General features: G+C 53.0%; 1 protein-coding gene across 5 annotated transcripts in view; it reads right to left on the reverse strand.

The window, feature by feature from the left end:
- The window catches only part of GAS7 (growth arrest specific 7), a 200,048-nt gene that overhangs the window by 48,248 nt on the left and 132,743 nt on the right, over positions 1 to 19,057 (reverse strand). For all 5 annotated transcript variants that reach the window (XM_045797240.2, XM_045797244.2, XM_045797242.2 and 2 more), the window contains exon 3: positions 10,571 to 10,651. In XM_045797240.2, coding sequence (XP_045653196.1) covers positions 10,571 to 10,651 — 81 coding nt within the window. The remainder of the gene's footprint in view (positions 1 to 10,570; positions 10,652 to 19,057) is intronic.

Below are 19,057 nucleotides of genomic sequence, written 5' to 3' on the forward strand. Positions count from 1 at the left end.
ACACAGATCTCGTAAGAGATTTCTTTTTAAAATGCAAGAGCACAGGATTTATAACTACATGCTAATAAATACATAACCTTCCATAAGAATCAAATGATCAAACACGGTTTCAAAGGACACTAGAAACACCAAAAGGAGTAAAACCTTTGAAAAATGATCTCCCTCCAAAAGGCACTGGACCCAGACGGTTTTATGGGCAAATTCGTTCAAACGCTCAACAAAGAAATACCTAAACCCAAATTACACCAAGAGTTTGGAAACGTGGTAAATTTCCCAGTTGATTATCCAAAAGTCAGCATTACCTGATTCTGAATATCTACCAAAGACAACAGAAGAACTGAACCACAGTTCCATGAAATAGGTCAATTCTTACCAGAGCAGGTCTTAGCTTGGAAGCAGTCACTACCTTTGATGACACTGAGTCCCTGTACACACCATGGCTGTCCCCAGCTCCTTCGGACACCCACCTCCTCCCCTCACAGCATGTCAAAGCTCACCCTCAGTACACCGCTATCTGTCTTTGCTTCCAGCATCCCCCAGGCGCCCTGCCCACCACACGAATGGGCAGCCAGGAACTGCCAATGCAGGGGCATTGTGCCCCTAATCCGTTCTCTTGTTCTCACTTCAGTTCTGAGCTGTCAGCTGCTGGCTAATTACTTTCCATGTCAAAACAATTACTGGGAAAGAAAAGATAATTTCCCATCCAACCATTTCTCCCCGTCCAGCAGCTCTCCCCGCCCTTGTCTTGCTGTGTTTCACTCTACCAGTCCCAGGCACACTCAGAAAAGTGATCGGTGGAGATCTGAACAGTTATGGCTCACCCATAAGCGTCCCTGATTATTTCCAGTTCTCTGGGCTCTCAGCTTACCAGGGGTTAGATGAAAAACAAGGAAGGCCAGAAGTGGGTGCTTCTGAAACCTCCAGGGGGTGGGGGGGGGATTACAATAAAACTGGTCAAGGGCTGATCATAACCATAAGGAACATAATTCAGTCTGGGAATACAAAAAAAAAAAAAGTAAAATGCCAAATTCAGCTGTTTTTAAGATAAGAAAAAGGGAATAGAAAGCTCTTACGTAGTAACTTTCATAATTTCAAACACAAATATAAACACACATGCACACATTTCATTCCTCTTTGTGGGCAGTTAAACGGGGAGAGGGCTTGTGAGATGAGTCATGAGAGGAGGGTGCAGGTATTTGGGTAGAAAGGGAAAGGAGGCCTTCAGGAAGCAGAGGGAGAGGATAATAAAAACAGAATAGGGGCGTAGCAAGAGTTGTCGAGAGAGGCCAAGCAACAGAGAAGAGCCAGCAACGTCTGCTATCCAGAATTCACACTCCCAGGAGCTCTGCTTCCCCTCCAGGCCCCCAGTAGAGAAAGCTCCAACCTCCACGCCCCACTGTCCACGTTTCTTTCCTTGAAAGACCCCAAAGAGTAGACTTACTCTTTCAAACAAGAAAATCAGCCCTGGAGACAGCCCCCTTTCTGCCGCCTTTAGGTCTGGCCCCAATCTCCCTTCTTTCTGGAATAAACACGTAGCTTCTTTTCTCAAGCTCAAGAAGAAACCCAGGGGCCCCAAGGCCTTGTTCCTAAGACCCACCCCCTCCTCCAATTCACACATTCAACATGGCGGAACACAGAGTTTCCCAGGCGTGCGATACAAGATACCAAACCGGCAGGATGCTTGTTCTAAGTGTGAAGCACTGAAGGTAAAGGGTAGAGTCTTATGATCCAAAGACTTTGGGACAAGTGCCCCCTTTATTCAGATATAAACTTCTTTATTACAGGAGGCCTTTTTATACAGGCACACTTCAGAGACTGGTTGGGTTCCGGACCAATGCAATAAAGCGAACATCTCAACAAGGAGAGTCGAATGAGTGTTTTAATTTCTCAGCGCACATAAAAGTTATGTTTACACTAAAGTCTGCAATAACATTATGTCTAAAAAAAAAAACCAATGTACATACTTAATTTAAAAATGCTTGATGGCTAAAAACAAAACAAAACAAACCATTAGCCGTCATCTGAGCTTTCAGCCGGTCCTCCTCTTTTTGCTGGTGGAGGGTCTTGCCTCAGTGTTGATGGCTGCTGAAGGCTGGGGTGACAGTGGCAATTTCTTAAAATACGACAACAGTGAAATTTGCTGCATCAATGGACTCTTCCTTTCGTTAGTGATTTCTCTGTAGCCCGCGACGCTGTTTGATAGCATTTGACCCACAGGAGAACTTCTTTCAGAATCGGAGCCCGTCTTCTCAAAACGTGCTGTGGCTTTACCGACTAAGCTCAGGGAATATTCTCAATCCCTTGTTGTCGTTTCAACGATCTTCAAAGCATCTTCACCAGGAGAACATTCCATCTCAAGAAACCATGTTCTTTGCTCATCCATAAGAAACAACTCCTCATCTCTCCAAGTTTGATTGTGAGTTTGCAGACATTCAGTCCCACCTCCTGGCTCCTCTTCTGATTCTAGGTCTCGCTCTTTCTGCTGCATCTGCACGGACCTCCTCCACTCGAGTCTTGATCCCTCAGAGTCATCCTTGAGCACTGGCATCGACTTCCTCCAAACTCCTGCTCGTGTGGATATTTTCACTTCTTCCCTTGAATCACCAATGTCCTGAAAGGCATCTAGAATGGTGAATCCTTTCCAGAAGGTTCCAATGTACCTTGCCCAGATCCATCAGAAGAGTCACTCTCTGTGGCAGCTAGAGCCTCACAAAGCAGATTTCTTAAATAATAAAACTCGAAGGTCCTTGACCCACGGGGGGCAGATGATCGCCGCGTTGTCAGGCCTGCGAACAACATGCATGTCACTGCCCATCTCCACCAGAGCTCTGCGGAGACCAGGTGCATGGTCAACAGGCAGCCATATTTTGACAAGAATCCTTGTTTCTGAGCAGGGGGTCTCTACAGTGGGCTTCTTCAGTAAACTGTGTCATAGAGGGACGTGCTGTCGCGCAGGCTTTGTGGTTCCACGGACAGAGCACAGGCAGAGCAGACTTCGCAGCATTCTGAAGGGCCTGGGATTCTCAGAATGGCCAACGAGCACTGGCTTCAACTTAAAGTCACGGTTGCGTGAGCCCCTAGCAAGAGAGTCTGCCTGTTCTTTGAAGTTTTGAAGCCGGGCGTTGACTTCTCCTCTCCAGCTATGGAAGTTCCAGGTGGCGTCTTCTTCCAACAGAAGGCTGTTTCCTCTCCGCGGAAGATCTGTTGCTGAGTGTAGCCACCTTCACTAGTGATCTTAGCTCGATCTTCTGGAGAACTTGCTGCAGGCTCTACGTCAGCACTCGCTGCTTGACCTTGAACATTTATGCCATGGGGACGGCTTCTTTCCCTAAACCTCCGGAACCCACCTTTGCTAGCTTCAGACTTTCCTTCTGTGGCTTCCTCACCTCTCTCGGCCTTCACAGAACTGCTGAGCATTAGGGCCTTGCTCTGGGTTAGGCTGTTGGCTCAACGGAACGTTGGGGCTGGTCTGATCTTCTACCCAGACCACGGAGATTCTCTCCACATCAGCAAGAAGCCTGGTTCTCTTTACTATCATTCGTGTGTTCACCGGAGTAGCCATTTAATTTCCTTCCAGAACTTTTCCTCTGCGTTCACAGCTTGGCTCACTTTGGTGCAAGAGGCCAAGCTTTCGGCCAATCTCGGCTTTCAACACGCCTTCCTCACTAAGCATCACCATTTCTAGCTTTTGAGTTAAAGTGAGAGACACGTGACTCTTCCTTTCCCTTGAACACTTAGCGGCCACTGTAGGGTTATTATTAACTGGCCTCATTTCAATATGAGGGAACAGGGAGGCCAAGGAGAGGGAGAGATGGGGGAATAGCTGGTCGGCGGAGCAGTCACAACACATACAACATTTATCAGTGAAGTTCATTGCCCTGTAGGTACACGGCTTGTGGTTGTCCCCACACCATTACAGTAGTAACATCAAAGATCACTGATCACAGAGCAGGTCAGCATCATAAATATAATCAGAATGAAAAAGCCTGAAACATCGAAGAGCATGACCCAAACATGACACAGAGACGTGAAGCGAGCAAACGCTGCTAGAAAACATGGCGCTGACATTCTTGCTCATTGCGGGGTTACCACAAACCTTCCATCTGCAGAAAACCAACGCAACATCTGCGAAGCCCTATAAAATAAGTATTCCCATATGCCGATGTGCTCGGCAAGCCTCAAACAAGGCAACACCGTGTGTGGTATTCCCACATTTACATGCATGCAGAGCCCATTTGGGGCAGAAACGCAAGAATGCCACGGAACCCACTTTGGGAACAGCTGTGGCTGTAAGGAGGTGGGTTTTGAAGTCGAGTGAACCACACACTGGGGCCAGCGTTGTGCTTAGCACCTCTGATGGGACCATGGGCACAATCCCTGCCTCACGCCCTCACCACACCCCGTGTGGTCAAGGAAAGTTGCGTCTACGCACTCGCTCTGTTTGGGGGACCAGCGTTACATTATAATCTGCCAGTCTGGAAACATCTGTCTGGCCACCTGGTCTTTATGGTCTTCCCTGATTGTCTAAAATGTAAACCGTATTCCCCAAAATAGAACCCACCATACATCTGCTGTGCACGATTGAAAGCCTGTGGCTACTGTCCAGGGCGTCGATGGTTAAACAGGTTTCGGTGAGGTCCTCTGGGGCCTGAGCTGACAAGAACGCGGTAAGGAACACGTGAGCCCCCTTCCCGTGGGAGGTGTCCTGGCCCCCGGCCTTCCCTGACGTCAGTGGTGAGGTCCAGCTGAGGGCCACGGAAACAGCTCCGGGCCTGGTCACTTGCTAACTCTGCAGGACCCGGGGAGGTCCGCTTTAGGGTTTTCTGATCTGGAGAGGGTGTGGGTGTGGGTGAGCCCCCTGCCCAGGGGCCTCTGCTCAGGGGAAGCAGAGCTGTCTGTTGACACGCACTCGTCCTAACTGGCTGGCAGACCCTCCCCGATCTGCAAGGGAGATCCCTTGCTCACTCCCCTGTCATCTGGAGACAGGCCCTTCACCTAAGGATGATCCCTCAGGGGGCCCAAGCCCGCAGGCCGGGCAAAGCCAGAATGCAAACCCAGGTTTCCTGACAACTCCCACCCCCTCACCAGCAGGGCGACTCCGTAAGTAAGAGACGGGATTTCCTCCAGCCTTTACAAAAGGCACAGACCAAAGCTCAATGCACTTCCCAGGCCCAGAAGCTCAGAAAGGAATTCCCTCTCCATACCTGACCCGGCTGATGAGATAGGCCACGAGCCATAGGCAGCTATGTAAATTCTAACCAATTAAATTTAATTATTTTTTTAAAGATTTTATTTATTTATATAATTGAGCGAGACAGAGAGCACAGAGAGAGAGTGGGAGGGAGAAGCAGACTCCCACTGAGCAGAGAGCCCGATGCGGGGCTCGAACCCACGACCCCGAGATCATGACCTGAGCCAAAGGCAGACGCTTCACCAACTGAGTCACCCAGGAGCCCCTCTAACCAATTAAATTTAGATAAAATATAAATGCCATCTGGTATCCAGGATTGGATCCCAGAACAGAAAGAGGACAGTAGTGGAAACACTGGGGACGTCCACATAAAATTTAGTTAACGGTGACATACGACATTCATTTCTTACTTTTGACAAGCACACCCCAGTTACATAGGATATTAATCGTCGGGGAAACTGAGGCCACGGTGTATAGGAACTCTCTGGACTGGCTTTGTAATTCTTCTGTAAACCTAAAATTACTCCAAAATTTAAAAAACATATATTAAGGAAAGTAAAATTAAGAATTCAGTTCCTCAGCTGCACTGCACACATTTCACGTGTCCACTAGCCACGTGCCTGACGCTACCGCCGTGGACAGCGTAGATATGGCACCATTTCTGTTACCCCAGAAAGTTCGACTGGACCACGCTGCTTGGCAGCATCCTTCATTTTCCCCAGTGACGCATCCTCGAAACTCCCAGAACCTTGTTTCTCACTCTGCCCATAAATCACTGCGTCCACACTGCATGTTAAACCAGCCCAAGGATCACATTTAATATTCGCAGCAGTTACTGAATAGAGCCTTTGCTATTCTGTTTGGGTTTAAACTTTACTACTCACGCAGACCTCACCCAGAAAACCTGGCGTGAAACGCCTCCAGTAAAGCCGTGGGATAAACCCGGCTCCCGACGCAGGTGGTCTTAAAGGAGGAGGTGGAGGAAAAGTCCCCAGCCCAGCACTAAGCCTCTAAGCGGCACCCGACATTCAAAGAGCAGAATCCCCTTGGTGGGGGGCACTGGGCGTGCTCCCAGATCTCACTCCCCAGCTGGTCACCGGGCTGGGCTTTGTTTCCAGCGTTTGACTGACCTGCACTAAGAAGAAAAAGCAGCCGCAGTCCACAGGTGGCTGTTCAAGCCCTCTCCGCAGGCTCACACAGCCACAACTCAAGAGTTAAAGAGCCCCACGGACCTCTTCACCCCTCTGCCTCCACGAAGGGGAGGCTGACTGGGCTGGCCTTGGCTGGGTTCGTTTGGGGTTTCTGCGGATATTCTTCCTGACCTGCTTTTCCATGTTCTTTTTCAGAAACGACCACACAGGATATCTGTGGTCGATGGATGTGACTGAGTTTTCCACGCTACTCTCACCCCCTACCCCGCCACATCCCCCAGTGCAACGCCCATCACTGTTAACCAAGAGCAATCCTGACACAGCCAAGGACGGCCTGGCTGCTTTGAGAAGTCGGTGTCTCATGAAGACCAGACACCTCCACTGCTTGTCGCTGTAACCCTCACTTCCAACCACCCTGCTCAGGATGAAATCCCACCACCTTCCTGTAGCCTGGGGGACCCAGGAGTTTCTGTCCCTGCGGACTGCTCTCCCCTCATCACCTACCACTCTCCCCCTTGTCCCCCACCCTCCAGCCCCACTGGCCTGGCTTTGTGTTCTCCAACATGCCAATGTCCCTCCTGCCCCAGGGCCTTTGCACTTGCTGTTCCGGGCCCAGAATACTTCACCACTGCCCCACACACATACCCATCTTCTCCCTGGGGCCGTCCCTGACTCCCTAGTCCCACTCTGTCCCACTGTCCTACTTTAATGCCTTGGGCATTAAACACGCAAGGGCAATCTGACATATTTCACATTTACTTGTTTGCCCAAGCCCCCCGCTGGAATGTGGGTTCCTGGGAGCAGGGACCACACAAGTGTGGCTTGTCTGTGGCACGATCCCCGGCACTGAGAACAGCATCGGCACAGTCTCTGAAGGAAAGGTTTGCAATCCCCACCACTGCTGCATTTGCAGAAGCATGAACACAACAAGAGGGGCTGAGATCGGGGGGCTCGGAGTGGTCCCCAGGAGGGGAGTCGACAACCCCAGGAGCGTGGAGGATGGGGGATGGTTAAGCTCCAGCAACCTCACGTCCCCGGAGAGTCTTTCATCTCCTGAAAGCTGCCTGTAAAACTGAATGAGAGTATCCAGAAAAAAACCTAGCGTACCCCGTAGACATAGGGGCCCACGTGGCTCCTATTTCATTCTTTAGCAAAGAGGTTTTGTTCAAAAGCTAGAAAAGAAGATGTCAAAACATCACGGAGGCTCCTACAGCCTCACCGGTAGGTCTCTTCCCTTCCCTCCCTGAGCGTGGACACAGAGGGGACATATGTCCCAGGGTGGAGAGAATCAGGAATCGTGATCCACGTAGGGCCGGACAGGACCTGGGCCACAGCCTCCCTCCAGGCCCTCGCGCTGTGTCAATGGGTCCAACGAGGCCCGGCGAGGAGACGCGGGGTGCCGGGGTGCCCGAGGCCCCAGTCTGACCAGCCATCATTTCTAATCTCAATCTAATACACCACGACTGGGAGAGGCACCCTGACGTTCAGTACCTCGAGGGAAGAAAACAAAGGGGCCTCTCCTTGAACGAGGGGTACACGCTGACTGCGGGGTGCATCTGACTTCCACGGAATCCACAAAAGGTGGATCTCTGAGCCAGTGAACGAGGCTTCTGCAGATTGTGCTGCTGCTTCTCATTTCGATGGGCCGCCGTCTGTCACCCGTCCCTTGAAAGGAGCTGAACATTCTGAGTCACCCGGGGACAGAGCTCCTCAACCCCGGCAGTCCCGACACGTGGGGCTGGATAACCCTTCGGGGGGGGGGGGTGCAGTGCTGCCCTGGGCCATGCATCCCTGGCCAAATCACCCCCGGGGTGAGAACCACTGTACCAGGGGCAGGAAAACCTAACTAGCGGGTACAGATGCCGCGGACAAACACAAGGGAGGGAGGAAGCACTGAATGAAACACGGTCTTCATCAGAGCGCTGACGCCCCGCCGCATCTCCCAAGGGCCCAAGACGAGGCGGAACTTCCAGCTGTGCGTGGCTCCAAAGCCCTTTCTGGCAGAGAACCTGCCAGCCCTGGATCCCCGCACGCTCAGAACAGGGGTCCCAGCCCCCTTCGGCTGGGGGCAGGGGAGGGCACGTCGGCGACCACACGCTCCATCTACCGCCGTGGCCCTCTTGACAATTCTCATCAGTGGGTCTGACCCTCTTTGCCCATCTCCCCACCCTTCTCGGCCCCCCTCAGAGCCCCAGCACCCAGCTCAGTGCTCGGTGGACAGGTGTCCGGTTGTGCCGGTCAGGGGAAGGCAGGAAACTGTCTCACTGGGCCCGATCCAGCTCCTCCCAGTCCCCATTCTGGGGGACGGCCCCCACACAGCACAGGGAGGACAGGCTGCTGATGGGGACCGCGCCAGGGAGAGCAGGCTTTGGCGAGGTGACCCCACTGACGCAAAGGGCAAGTTCCTCACCCAGCTCCACCAGCCCCACCAGCCCGTCAATGTGGCACAGGCCACGACAGGCCGGGGCAGCTCACACCTGACACCTGCCCATGCCCAGGCCTCCCCCAGCCTGCGCTGCTGTCCTGTCCTGCCCTGCCCCGCACACCAACCACTCCGGCCCCGAAGCGACAGCTGGGTTTTTTTCTTTCTGGCGTCTGGCTGGCCCCGAGCCCGGCTGGGATAGAGGGCCACACCTCCCTTTATTCACGAGGGCATCTCTATTGTTAAAAAAAAACAAAAACGGGGGCGCCTGGGTGGCACAGCAGTTAAGCATCTGCCTTCGGCTCAGGGCGTGATCCCGGCGGTGTGGGATTGAGCCCCACATCAGGCTCCTCCGCTAGGAGCCTGCTTCTTCCTCTCCCACTCCCCCTGCTTGTGTTCCCTCTCTCGCCGGCTGTCTCTATCCTGTCGAATAAATAAATAAAATCTTTAAAAAAAAAAAAAAACATTTAAAAAGCCTAGAACACCTGCTCGCCCCCTCTCCCGTGCCTCGGCTAATTCTCCAGAGCTCTATTTTCCTACCATGTTGCTTTCTGAATTCTGCTCCGGCAATTCTCATGTCCCGAGATGATATACTTTGATCATACAGCTTTACATGAGATGTATCGTATAATATACTTTAAGTTCCCAATGTATCAGTGGTAGAGAACGTCTAAAGACTCTTTGCACTCGAGACCCTTCCTTGGATCGAAGGGTTAAAAGTCTCGCTCGCCCTTCCGACACCTGTCTGCACACGTGCGCTCACGCATTCACGAACCCCTCATTCGGTCATTATGTCAGCTCTTCCCTTGGTCACCTGTGATGGGCGAGGTAAGGTCCGTAGACCTCCGATGACCTGGGGCCCCGTGAAGGTTGTGCAGGCCCTCACCGCCCTCCAGGTAAGCTGCTGCTTCTCCCCTCCCCTGCTCGCCTCTCCCCTCCCGCGTGCCTCCCATCTCAGTCCGGCTACACCAGGCTGCCACATTTTCGAAGGGGCCAACATTTAAATTCCAGGCCGACACTAGAACCACGACGTCTGGGCTTTGCCGTCTGGTTGATGAGTAAAGTCCAAAAACCAACAAATGGGGTTCATGCCCCCCGCGATTGTGGAGACATTGGTGAGTTCCCTCAACACAAGCCAGCCCATGTCTGTGGATGGAGGATTCCAGAGAAGACAAGGGGAGACAGAGTGTACGCCCTTGGGGAGGGCACAGTCTAGTGTGGGAGAGCCACAACCGACTGGGGGGCGGGGTTCTGAGGGCTGGGATCCGGACCGATGGGTAAAGGGCTCTAAATCATCCTGCCTCCTGGCGTCTCAGAACAAAACCCCCAACTACAATAGGAATGTCGACCTCAACCACTTCCGCTTGATTGCCTTGGCAGATGGAGAACTCACACCCTGACAACAAATCCCAAGTGCCTTCTAGAACATTCTATTCGAAAGCTGCCCCATAAAAATCTGCCTCCTTTAACTTTTACTTTTTGATGCGCTCCAGAATATGCAGAGCAGTTCTGCCCCCACTTTGGGTACCCACACCAGCAGACAGGGCACAGCCCTGATGACTCACCTCACCCAGCCGTCCTCCCTCCCTAAGGACCCGAGAGGGAGTGAGGGGTGAGCCATCAGGTTGCTGCCAACATTGCCAGGGAGAGCCCACCCTCCTAATCCTCTAAACTGCTCCCTGCCTGGGTTTGGTCAGTAAGATCCCCAGCCAGGTTCCAGAACCCAGACCCCAGAGTCTTGGCCTTTCCAAGGAAGGTAGGTGTATGGTCCCTCCCAGTTGCCCCGAAGTAGTGAGTGCACAGTACCTGTTGGAGGCAGAGAGCTCCTGTGAGGGCCAGGGCTGGCTGGAATCCCAGAAGAACTGCTGGGACGTTCCCAGGTGGTCTCTGGTCAAAGAAAGAAACACAGTCACTTTGAGACGCTCATAGGGCACAACCTCAGAGGGTCACAGAGCAGAGCTGGAGAACAGAGAGACCCAGCCGGCCACCTCCCTGCCCAACCCCCAGGAAGCAGAAGCTGGCTTTCTGCTCCCACATCATCCCCCTCCCACGCCTCCCATGACAACACAGTTTCTCTTTACTGGAGACCCTTCTCCACACAGCTGCGAGCCGGAGGTGGCCTTCTGGCTGGGATCCTTGGAAACATCCCCCACTGCCCCTCCAATCCCCCAAGGCTGACAACTCACACCCTCCACGTCTGCCTCGTGCCCCTGAACCCCAGCTGCCACCTGGGCATTTCTCCCACATGCCCACTGCCACCTGAAACCCCCAAGCCAGAGGAAGGAGCCCTGGTCTGGGGTCTATACAGAGACAAGGGGGGTGGGTGGGGTTCTCTGTCAAATAGGGGTGATTTCCCAAGTCCTACCCAGCTCTACAGGCCTACAATGGCTGCGTTAGACTGGCCTCGTCTCCCTCCCCAGATGCCCACCTACACCGGCCAGCCAGGAGTACAGCTAAGACGGGAGCTGTGGGCTCGCCCCCCGAACGCGGTGTTAGCCATGTCACCCCTGCGAGCAGAGACTTCTTACAAAGTTATCCGGTGATAAAAACAATCCTTCCTCACTCTATACAATTAGACAGTGTAGAAAAACACAGAGAAAGGAGCTGCACGTGGGGCGCCTGGGGGGCTCAGTGAAGCGTCTGCCTTCGGCTCAGGTCATGATCTCAGGGTCCTGGGATCGAGTCCCACATCGGGCTCCCTGCTCTGCGGGGAGTCTGCCTCTCCCTCTGCTCCTGCCCGTGCTCACTCACTCTCTCAAATACATAAAATCTTTAAAATGAATGAATGAATGAATGAATGAATGAATGAATGAATGAGGAAGGAAAGAAAGAAAGAAAGAAAGAAAGAAAGAAAGAAAGAAAGAAAGAAAGAAAGAAAAGGAAAGGGAGGGAAAGGAAGGGAAAGGAAAAGAAAGAAGAAAAGAAAAGAAAAGAAAAGAAAAGAAAAGAAAAGAAAAGAAAAGAAAAGAAAAAAGAAAAGAAAGGAAAAGAAAAAGAAGAAGCATCCATAGTCCCATGGCTCAGAAATCTTTACTATCAACACTTTGGTATCTTCAGCGATATATTTTCGAGGCACATATACATCTTTAAAATAAAAAAAAAAAACCTACTGGATTTCCTTTCCATGTATCAACTCTTGTATCTTCCCAAACCCTGTAAGCGGCTGGAGCGCACAGCGGTTAACTGGTCTTAACAGCGGTGACCTGCGGAACCTGGGCCAAGCTATCTGTCTTCCTGGCTCCTTGGTTTCCTCCTCTGTAAAAGGAGATCAATAACGGCATCCACTCAAGGCAATCACTGTATTCGTGCCAAATGCCCATATAAAGTTATTTTTAGTTGGTCCATTACGTGGACATCCCATTATTTAATCAAAAACTCTATTACTAAAATCGCGATGGTCTCAGATACTCAAGACAAAACCAAGCACAGCTTTTCAGTGGCTTCTCTCAATCAGCATTCAAGAGAATTGGGTTCCTGCCTCAGCTCTGCCTGTCAGCTGCTGTGCAGCCCTGAGCGAGTCACACCACCTCTCTGGTCCTCTGATTCTTCATCCAAAACGAAAGGGTTGGGCTCAAACTGGTCTTTTTGGCCCTAACACTCCTGCCCTCCAACTTTCATCAGGGGTCTTAAAACCTTAAACCCATTATTTGGGTTTAAGGAGCTTATGGCTCCCGGGGTGGGGGAGGGGATTATAGTCCCTTCAGGTCTAGGATTGACCAGAAGAACAGGCTGAGTGGCTTCCTGTGGGAGGAGGGGCGGGGGGGGCTCACCCCCCCCCAGCCCTGAGCTACAGGTCACACACACACACACACACACACACACATACACACAAGGACAATTCTTGGCTGACTCCTCCCCCACCCAGCACACAGAATAACCATCCAAATCTCACAGCCCCTGTCCCTGTCTGTCTGTCCAGATTAACTTCCCACTCACTTCACTCCAGCACATTTGCTGGAACATGAGTCGTTCCCTCACCCCCACCCCATCCCTGCAGGGCAGAATCTTATTCCTTAGTCACGTCTCAACTAAAATGCCTCTTCCACCATGCAGCCTTCCCAGACTGCATTTCTCCCCTGCTGCCAAATGCCCAAACTTTCTAGAGTCAGCGCCCTAGTGTACCACCCATGTGTCTCCGGCGGCAGAGGCTCCCAGCTGAGTCCCTCTCGGGGCACTGCCTGTGGCCAAAGGGAGCTGCCTTGCCCAACGGTCAACTCTCGGAAAAGGTCCCCACAGAAATGTCCACTCTGTGCTGCTGCCTCCACCCCTTTGCTGGCTGATGTCACCGCCCTGATTTCAGAGAAGACCCGGCAGCCCCTTCGGACCCATGGGAGCCTGGGAAAGTCGGCTGGGAGCAGGACGGCAAACGCTCCTAGGTCAGCTGGGCTGCCGATACGCAGGGTCGATGAGGGCGCGCCAGCTCTCTTCGGTCAAGATGAAATCGAATTCTATGTGGACAGGAGCTGCACTCATGGGTCCAAAGAAAAGCACACCACAGTGACTCCCGGGGGCAGATGGAGTAACACCAGAGGGCTGCGGGGAGAGGTGACTCGCACCACGGGGTGGGGGGACAGTGGTGTGGTTCAGCTGCCCCGTGGGTCCCCTTCATCTCCCCACTGCGAATCCTAACGACAGAGTAGAGGAGCCAGGGCGGCATCGTGTGCCCAGGGGGCACAGGAAGATGCAGGCTTGTCGTCAAGAAGGCCCCTTCCGCCGCACTGGCTGGCCGGGGTCACTCACAGGTCCTCCAGAAGCTGGAGCCCCTCCTTCCCACAAGAACCACAACTCTCAGGCCGAACTGATGAGCGCAAGAGAACAGCCTGAAGGATCCAGCCCAGCCCACCTCCTCATCCAGGCCACCTCTGGCTAACCCAAAACACAGAGCCATGGCCAGCCTGAGGCTGGAAGGCAGCCAGGCCAGGCCGGGCGGACGTCTGGAGCGAGCCACGGGGACGCTGGCTGAGTGACCTCACCAGCAGCAGGAAACATCACCCCAGATGACCACACCACCCACAGGGAGGAAGCCATTTCTAGGCCTTTTCCAATAAAAGATTCCCTAATCTGTTTCCAGCACGCCAGGCTCCTCGACAGAGCAAAGCTGAAACAGCAGCTCGGGGCCTGATGGACCGTGGGTTCTACCCCTGGGGTTTCAGGTGGTTCCAGAAACACCCAGGCTCCCAGGATGAGAGGCGTTGCCAGGCATGCCCCCAAAGGCTGAGGGGGGCGCGGCAAGGTTAGAGTGGAAGAAGTGAGACGTGTTCTTGGAGACACTGTGTATCCAGCTCACTCCATGAAAACATGTTTTTCCCCAATGGCAACCCTAACTCGTCCAGACCTCCGCCACTGAAACGAGAAGAGCCACACAGATCAACCGGCCCGTGGATCGAACCGGCCCAGGGAGGTTGCTCTCCTAGCCATCGACGCTCTGGGCCAGAGATTTGTAATTTCCCCATCAGTGGACAGCAATGACTGCCTTGGAGAATAAAACTCTTGGAGAAAGTATAGTGGAAAGACAGACGGAGATGAAAGCCTGGGCTTCAAAGCCCAGAGGGCCCCTCCTTTAAATAATAATGACCATAATAATAATGCTAATAATACAACAGGAAGTGAGGCAGCAGTTACTAACTTCACACGGTTACTTCTGGGCTTCACTGCCCCTGTTAAGACTACATCCTCCTTGCCTTAGAAATAGCCGCATCCATTCCAGTGGGAAAGCCACAAGGACCCCCTGGATCTCAGCCATAGGTCCTGGTGATTTGCCTTGGGCAATGTGTTAGCCCTTCCCCTCCCTGTCCCACCCACCCACCCACCACCCCCTCACCACCCCCTCCTCCCTGCACTGCCCCCCACGCACTCCCATTCTTGATTGGTCCCCATCCTTTGCTGTGTGGTGGCTCTCTGCTGCCCCCGGTGGCTACCAGGTGAAATTACCAGAGGTACTGGCTAGAAGGGAATTGGGCCCCTTTGGGTCCCGGCTGGGCTCTGAGATTCCTGCAGTCCCCTTCTCCTTTCCTTCTAAAAAAAAAAATTCTTCCTTCTTAATCTTTCTAATTGTGCTTCTTCATCTCTCCTCTCCACTACTTCCTGTCTCTTCCCTTCCCTTCTTTGGGGGTGGCCCCAACCATGGCTTCTCTTCCCATTTTCCTCACCAGGAGGGTCTGCTGGGCTGTGCTCCGTTTTCCCTAGCCCGATAGCAGCCCTCCTGTTCCCTTCTCCAGCCCCTGCCCCTCCTGCCCTGGAAGCTAGTCCCCCCCACCCACCCGCCTGCTCAGCGGGCAATCTGCTTCTCCCTCTCCCTCTGCCCCTCCCCATGGCTCGTGCTCTCTTTCTCAAATAAATAAATAAAATCTTAAAAGAAAATGGAAATGGTCTCTGGAGAAGACCTTGGCCACATCCTGCACCCCAACCAGGAAGGCGGGTCCCAGAAGAATCAGGGGACATCCCCATCCCCGCGCCTTGGTTCAGCTAGGCCGGCAGACGCAGACTCTACAATGAGGCCGGCCTCCACCAAGGATAGCTGCAGCACCCCACAGAGCCCAGGTTGCGCCCAGAGGGTCGCGCTCATCTCTCCCTTGGGGAACTCGGCAACAGACGCTCTGATTCCCTCCCATGTCCCAGTGTCTCCTCTGCTCCTGGCTTTGCAGTCACAGCAATGAGGGGTCTCTGGCGACAGGACATTCCCAGCCCTGTCTTATAATTAAATGAAACCTGACCTCTGACCACAGGCTCTCTGCAGGAAACGAACCACTGCTCTCTGAACATGCATTCACGCCTGGTCTACCCCAAGCCCCCCGCACTGGGCATCTCCTTCAGTGGTCCCAAAATCACTATGTAATGGGTGCTATCATTTCCATTTTCTTTTAAGATTTTATTTATTTATTTCAGAAAGAGAACACAAGCCATGGGGAGGGGGAGAGGGAAAAGCAGACTCCCCAATGAGCAGGGAGCCCAACGCGGGGCTTGATCCCGGGACCCTGGGATCATGACCTGAGCCGAAGGCAGACGCTTCACCAACTGAGCCCCCCAGGCATCCCCCATTTCCATTTTCTAAAGGAAGCAGCTGAGGCCTTGGTGAGAAGCAGCAGACCTGTGACTCAATCTGCCAGCAGGGACCCCCCCCCCCCCGCCCCCATGGGCCAGTGACACCAACACCCCGAGCTCTGTGCTGGGGCTCCGGGAGCTGTGGCAAAACACTGCTGGTTTAGTCTGCACACCACTCTCTGCGTGAGAATCATCCTCAAAATCAAAAGTACTGTTACATTAATTTCACATAAATATCAGAAACATTTGCGACATGGTCAATATTTGATATAACATAATAAATTCTATTACTGAATATAACAGCACTGTACTCGAAGGCCTACTCTGCGTCCGGCAGTATTCTGTGCCCTGCGGACACTGCAGGAAACAGAACGGATCAAACATCCTCCTCCTTCGGCTTTCGTTCTAGTACTCACGATGCTCTCCTGTCTAGTTTGGAAATACCAACACATAAAATTTTCCATGAGTGAAAATTTAAAAACGTCTGATGGCAGTGAAGGGAGTCACGCCAGAAGGAAGGTAAATAAGTAATTAAAACAGATCAGGTTAGCTGGAGGTACCTGCCAAAGAATAAAGTAGGGAAGGGGAATAAAAAATAGTATTCGAAAGGGATGTAATCTTAGAAAGGGTGGCCAAGGAAGGCCTCCCGGAGCAAGGCACATTTGAGTCAAGTTCGGAAAGTACTAAGTATCTCTTGCTGCCTCAGAAATCACCCCAAACCCAGCAGCTTGAATCAACAAGCATTTATGTCACCCAGTTCCAGAGGGTCAGGAATCCAGGAGCGCTCAGTGGGGTGGTTCCGGCTCAGGCTCTCCTGTGAGGTCACAGTCAGGGTCTTAGCTGGGGCTGTGTCTCAATCTTAAGGCTTGAGTGGGGCTGGAGGAGCCACTTGCAAGATGTCTCACTCACATGGATGAGGGAAGGGGCCAAAGTTCCCTGCACAGGGCTGCTCACGCCATGGGACTGACTTCCCCCCCAAAATGTGTGTGCCTATAGAGCAGGGAGAACCCACGATCACACAGCCCAGTGCTGATAGAACGTGGGAGGGATCTCTCACAGCGGGGTCCTGGACCAGCAGCATTAACATCACTAGAAATGCAAAGCCTCGGGTCGCAGCGTAGAGCTCCGGAATCAGCCACTCTGGGGGTGCGGCCCAGCGATGTGGGGGCAACCACTGCAGGGCTTGAAGCAGAGACGTGGCAAGATCCAGTGGTGGCCGCTGTGCCAGGCCCTGCATCTGAGCAGGCTTCCTGGACTCAACCACCACATGTCCCCTCAGCACATCTGGGGCCCTAGATGCATCACCTGTGAATGCTTCTCTCCCCATCCACCCTGTCAGTCCTCCAGAGATGGGGACAAGCTTGGGCCCTTCCAGAACCCCCTCCAGAAGGAGCAGCAGGAGCTAGGGAGCGTGGCATGAGTGCGGCAGGGTCCGTCCAGGTGAAGATGGCACGACCACCACCACCACCACCACCACCACCGAGAGCTGGGACACCACTGGGATCCAGGGATTCTCTCAGGAAAGGTCAGGGAAGGGAGTGCTCAGGCGATGACCCCGGCCCCCTGCCCTCAGCTCTAGAACCAGACCCCTCCATGTTGGTTTCAGATTCCGTGGGCAGAGAGACAATTCCCGAACCATGGAGTGACACCCAGGATGGACAGCTTCTCACTTGGGAAGCTTTGCGCGGATCCACCTTCCATGAGGCTTCCATCACCACCCCCAGCCCTGTTCACACAGCTCAGATCCCCAGCAGCAGGGACAGAGCAGGCAGCCTCTCAGCAAACAGAGACACAGGCTTTTTGCAAACAGCCATCTGTGGGCTGTCAGCAGAAGAACTACATTCTGCGGGCTCACCTAGGTCTGATCTACCAGCAGGAGGGCTACTGAGCCTCACCTCTACTTTCAGGCAGCATGGGAAGACTTCACTGTGGCCACTGGACCCCAGAGTCTGCATCCTGAGCACCAGCCAGAACTGCATGGCGGGAGTCAAGCCTGGGGGTGTGGGAGCAGAAGCAGGGAGGTGCTAGCTAACGGCCCCCAATTCCCAGGGTCTAAGAGTCTTAGGCAGCACACACAGTTCAGCGACCCCCCTGAGCACTGAGAGTCCTCCTGCTCGAGGAAGGGGTGACACCAGGACTCTGCTCTTCTGGAAAGGGAAAGAAATGGATTGTACACCTGCCCCTGGTGCTTAAAACACCCCTCAGCTCAGAGCTGCCCTTATGTGCCTAGGAGCTCAGGCACTGGTGTCATAGACAGACATTGAGATCCCAAGTCCACCCCTTAGAACACATCCCCCAAAGGGAGAGGGAGGGAAGGGCCCCTCTCTGGCGCTGGGGGAAAGAGGGTCCTCGAATGCTTTCTTTAGCATTTCTGAGCTGTAGGGGTATCTGTCCCTCGGTTAACTGGAGAAACATCACTAGCAGTGGTCTACCAGCAGCTCCAAGGGTCCTTTCAGCAAGCCTGGGATCCAGGCGGGGCACGGGCTGTTAAGGCCAGTTCAGAGGCTGGTGATACCAATGGGATAACAAGGTGGCCAGAGGCAGGACCAGCAGAGGCCAGAGGAATTCTAGTGGGGACACAGGGAGTAGGGTGCCTGGAACTCTCTGAGCCTGTCCTTCAAACCCTTTACGATCCCTGGGGCACCGAGCTCCTTACAGAGTACAGATCTGGGCCAACACACCATGAGTCCCTGAACTTGTGTTGATGGGTAACAAGCATTGATCGCAACATAGGAACAAGTGTCTTGTAGGAGCCAACAGGCAGTGGTAGCCACCTGCCACCTTGCGGATATTATGACCCCCCCATCTTATGGTGGAGAAAATGTGGGGGGGGGGGGTCCCAAGAAAGAGACTTTATACAAAACCAAAGCCTAGACCCTTGGGGCCCGGGACCCAAGCACAGGCACCCGGCAAAGCTCCAATCTTGTTTCCCAGACTTGGTTACTCATCGGGATCATTGGGACCACTTGGTAAAAATACAGATTCCCAGAGCTGCTTCCCGAAAACTCTGGGGCTCTGTTAATTCAATGGATCCGTCTCTCGGGTACCACGTATAGTAAGCAGTTGCTGTTTGATGAATGAATGCTGACTCAGGTCAAAGTGAGACCGTGAGAACGGAGTTCGGTTATATGGCCAATGGCTGCTTTTTTAAAAATGAGTGTGTGTGTGTGTGTGTGTGTGTGTGTGTGTGTGTGTAGATAAAAAGAAAAACAAACAGACGGAAACCCAAAGACTAGGGAGAACAGACACAGC

Source organism: Ursus americanus, chromosome 14, assembly GCF_024610735.1.
Source record: "Ursus americanus isolate L20-20 chromosome 14, mUrsAme1.1.p, whole genome shotgun sequence".
In the NCBI taxonomy this organism is placed as follows: domain Eukaryota; kingdom Metazoa; phylum Chordata; class Mammalia; order Carnivora; family Ursidae; genus Ursus; species Ursus americanus.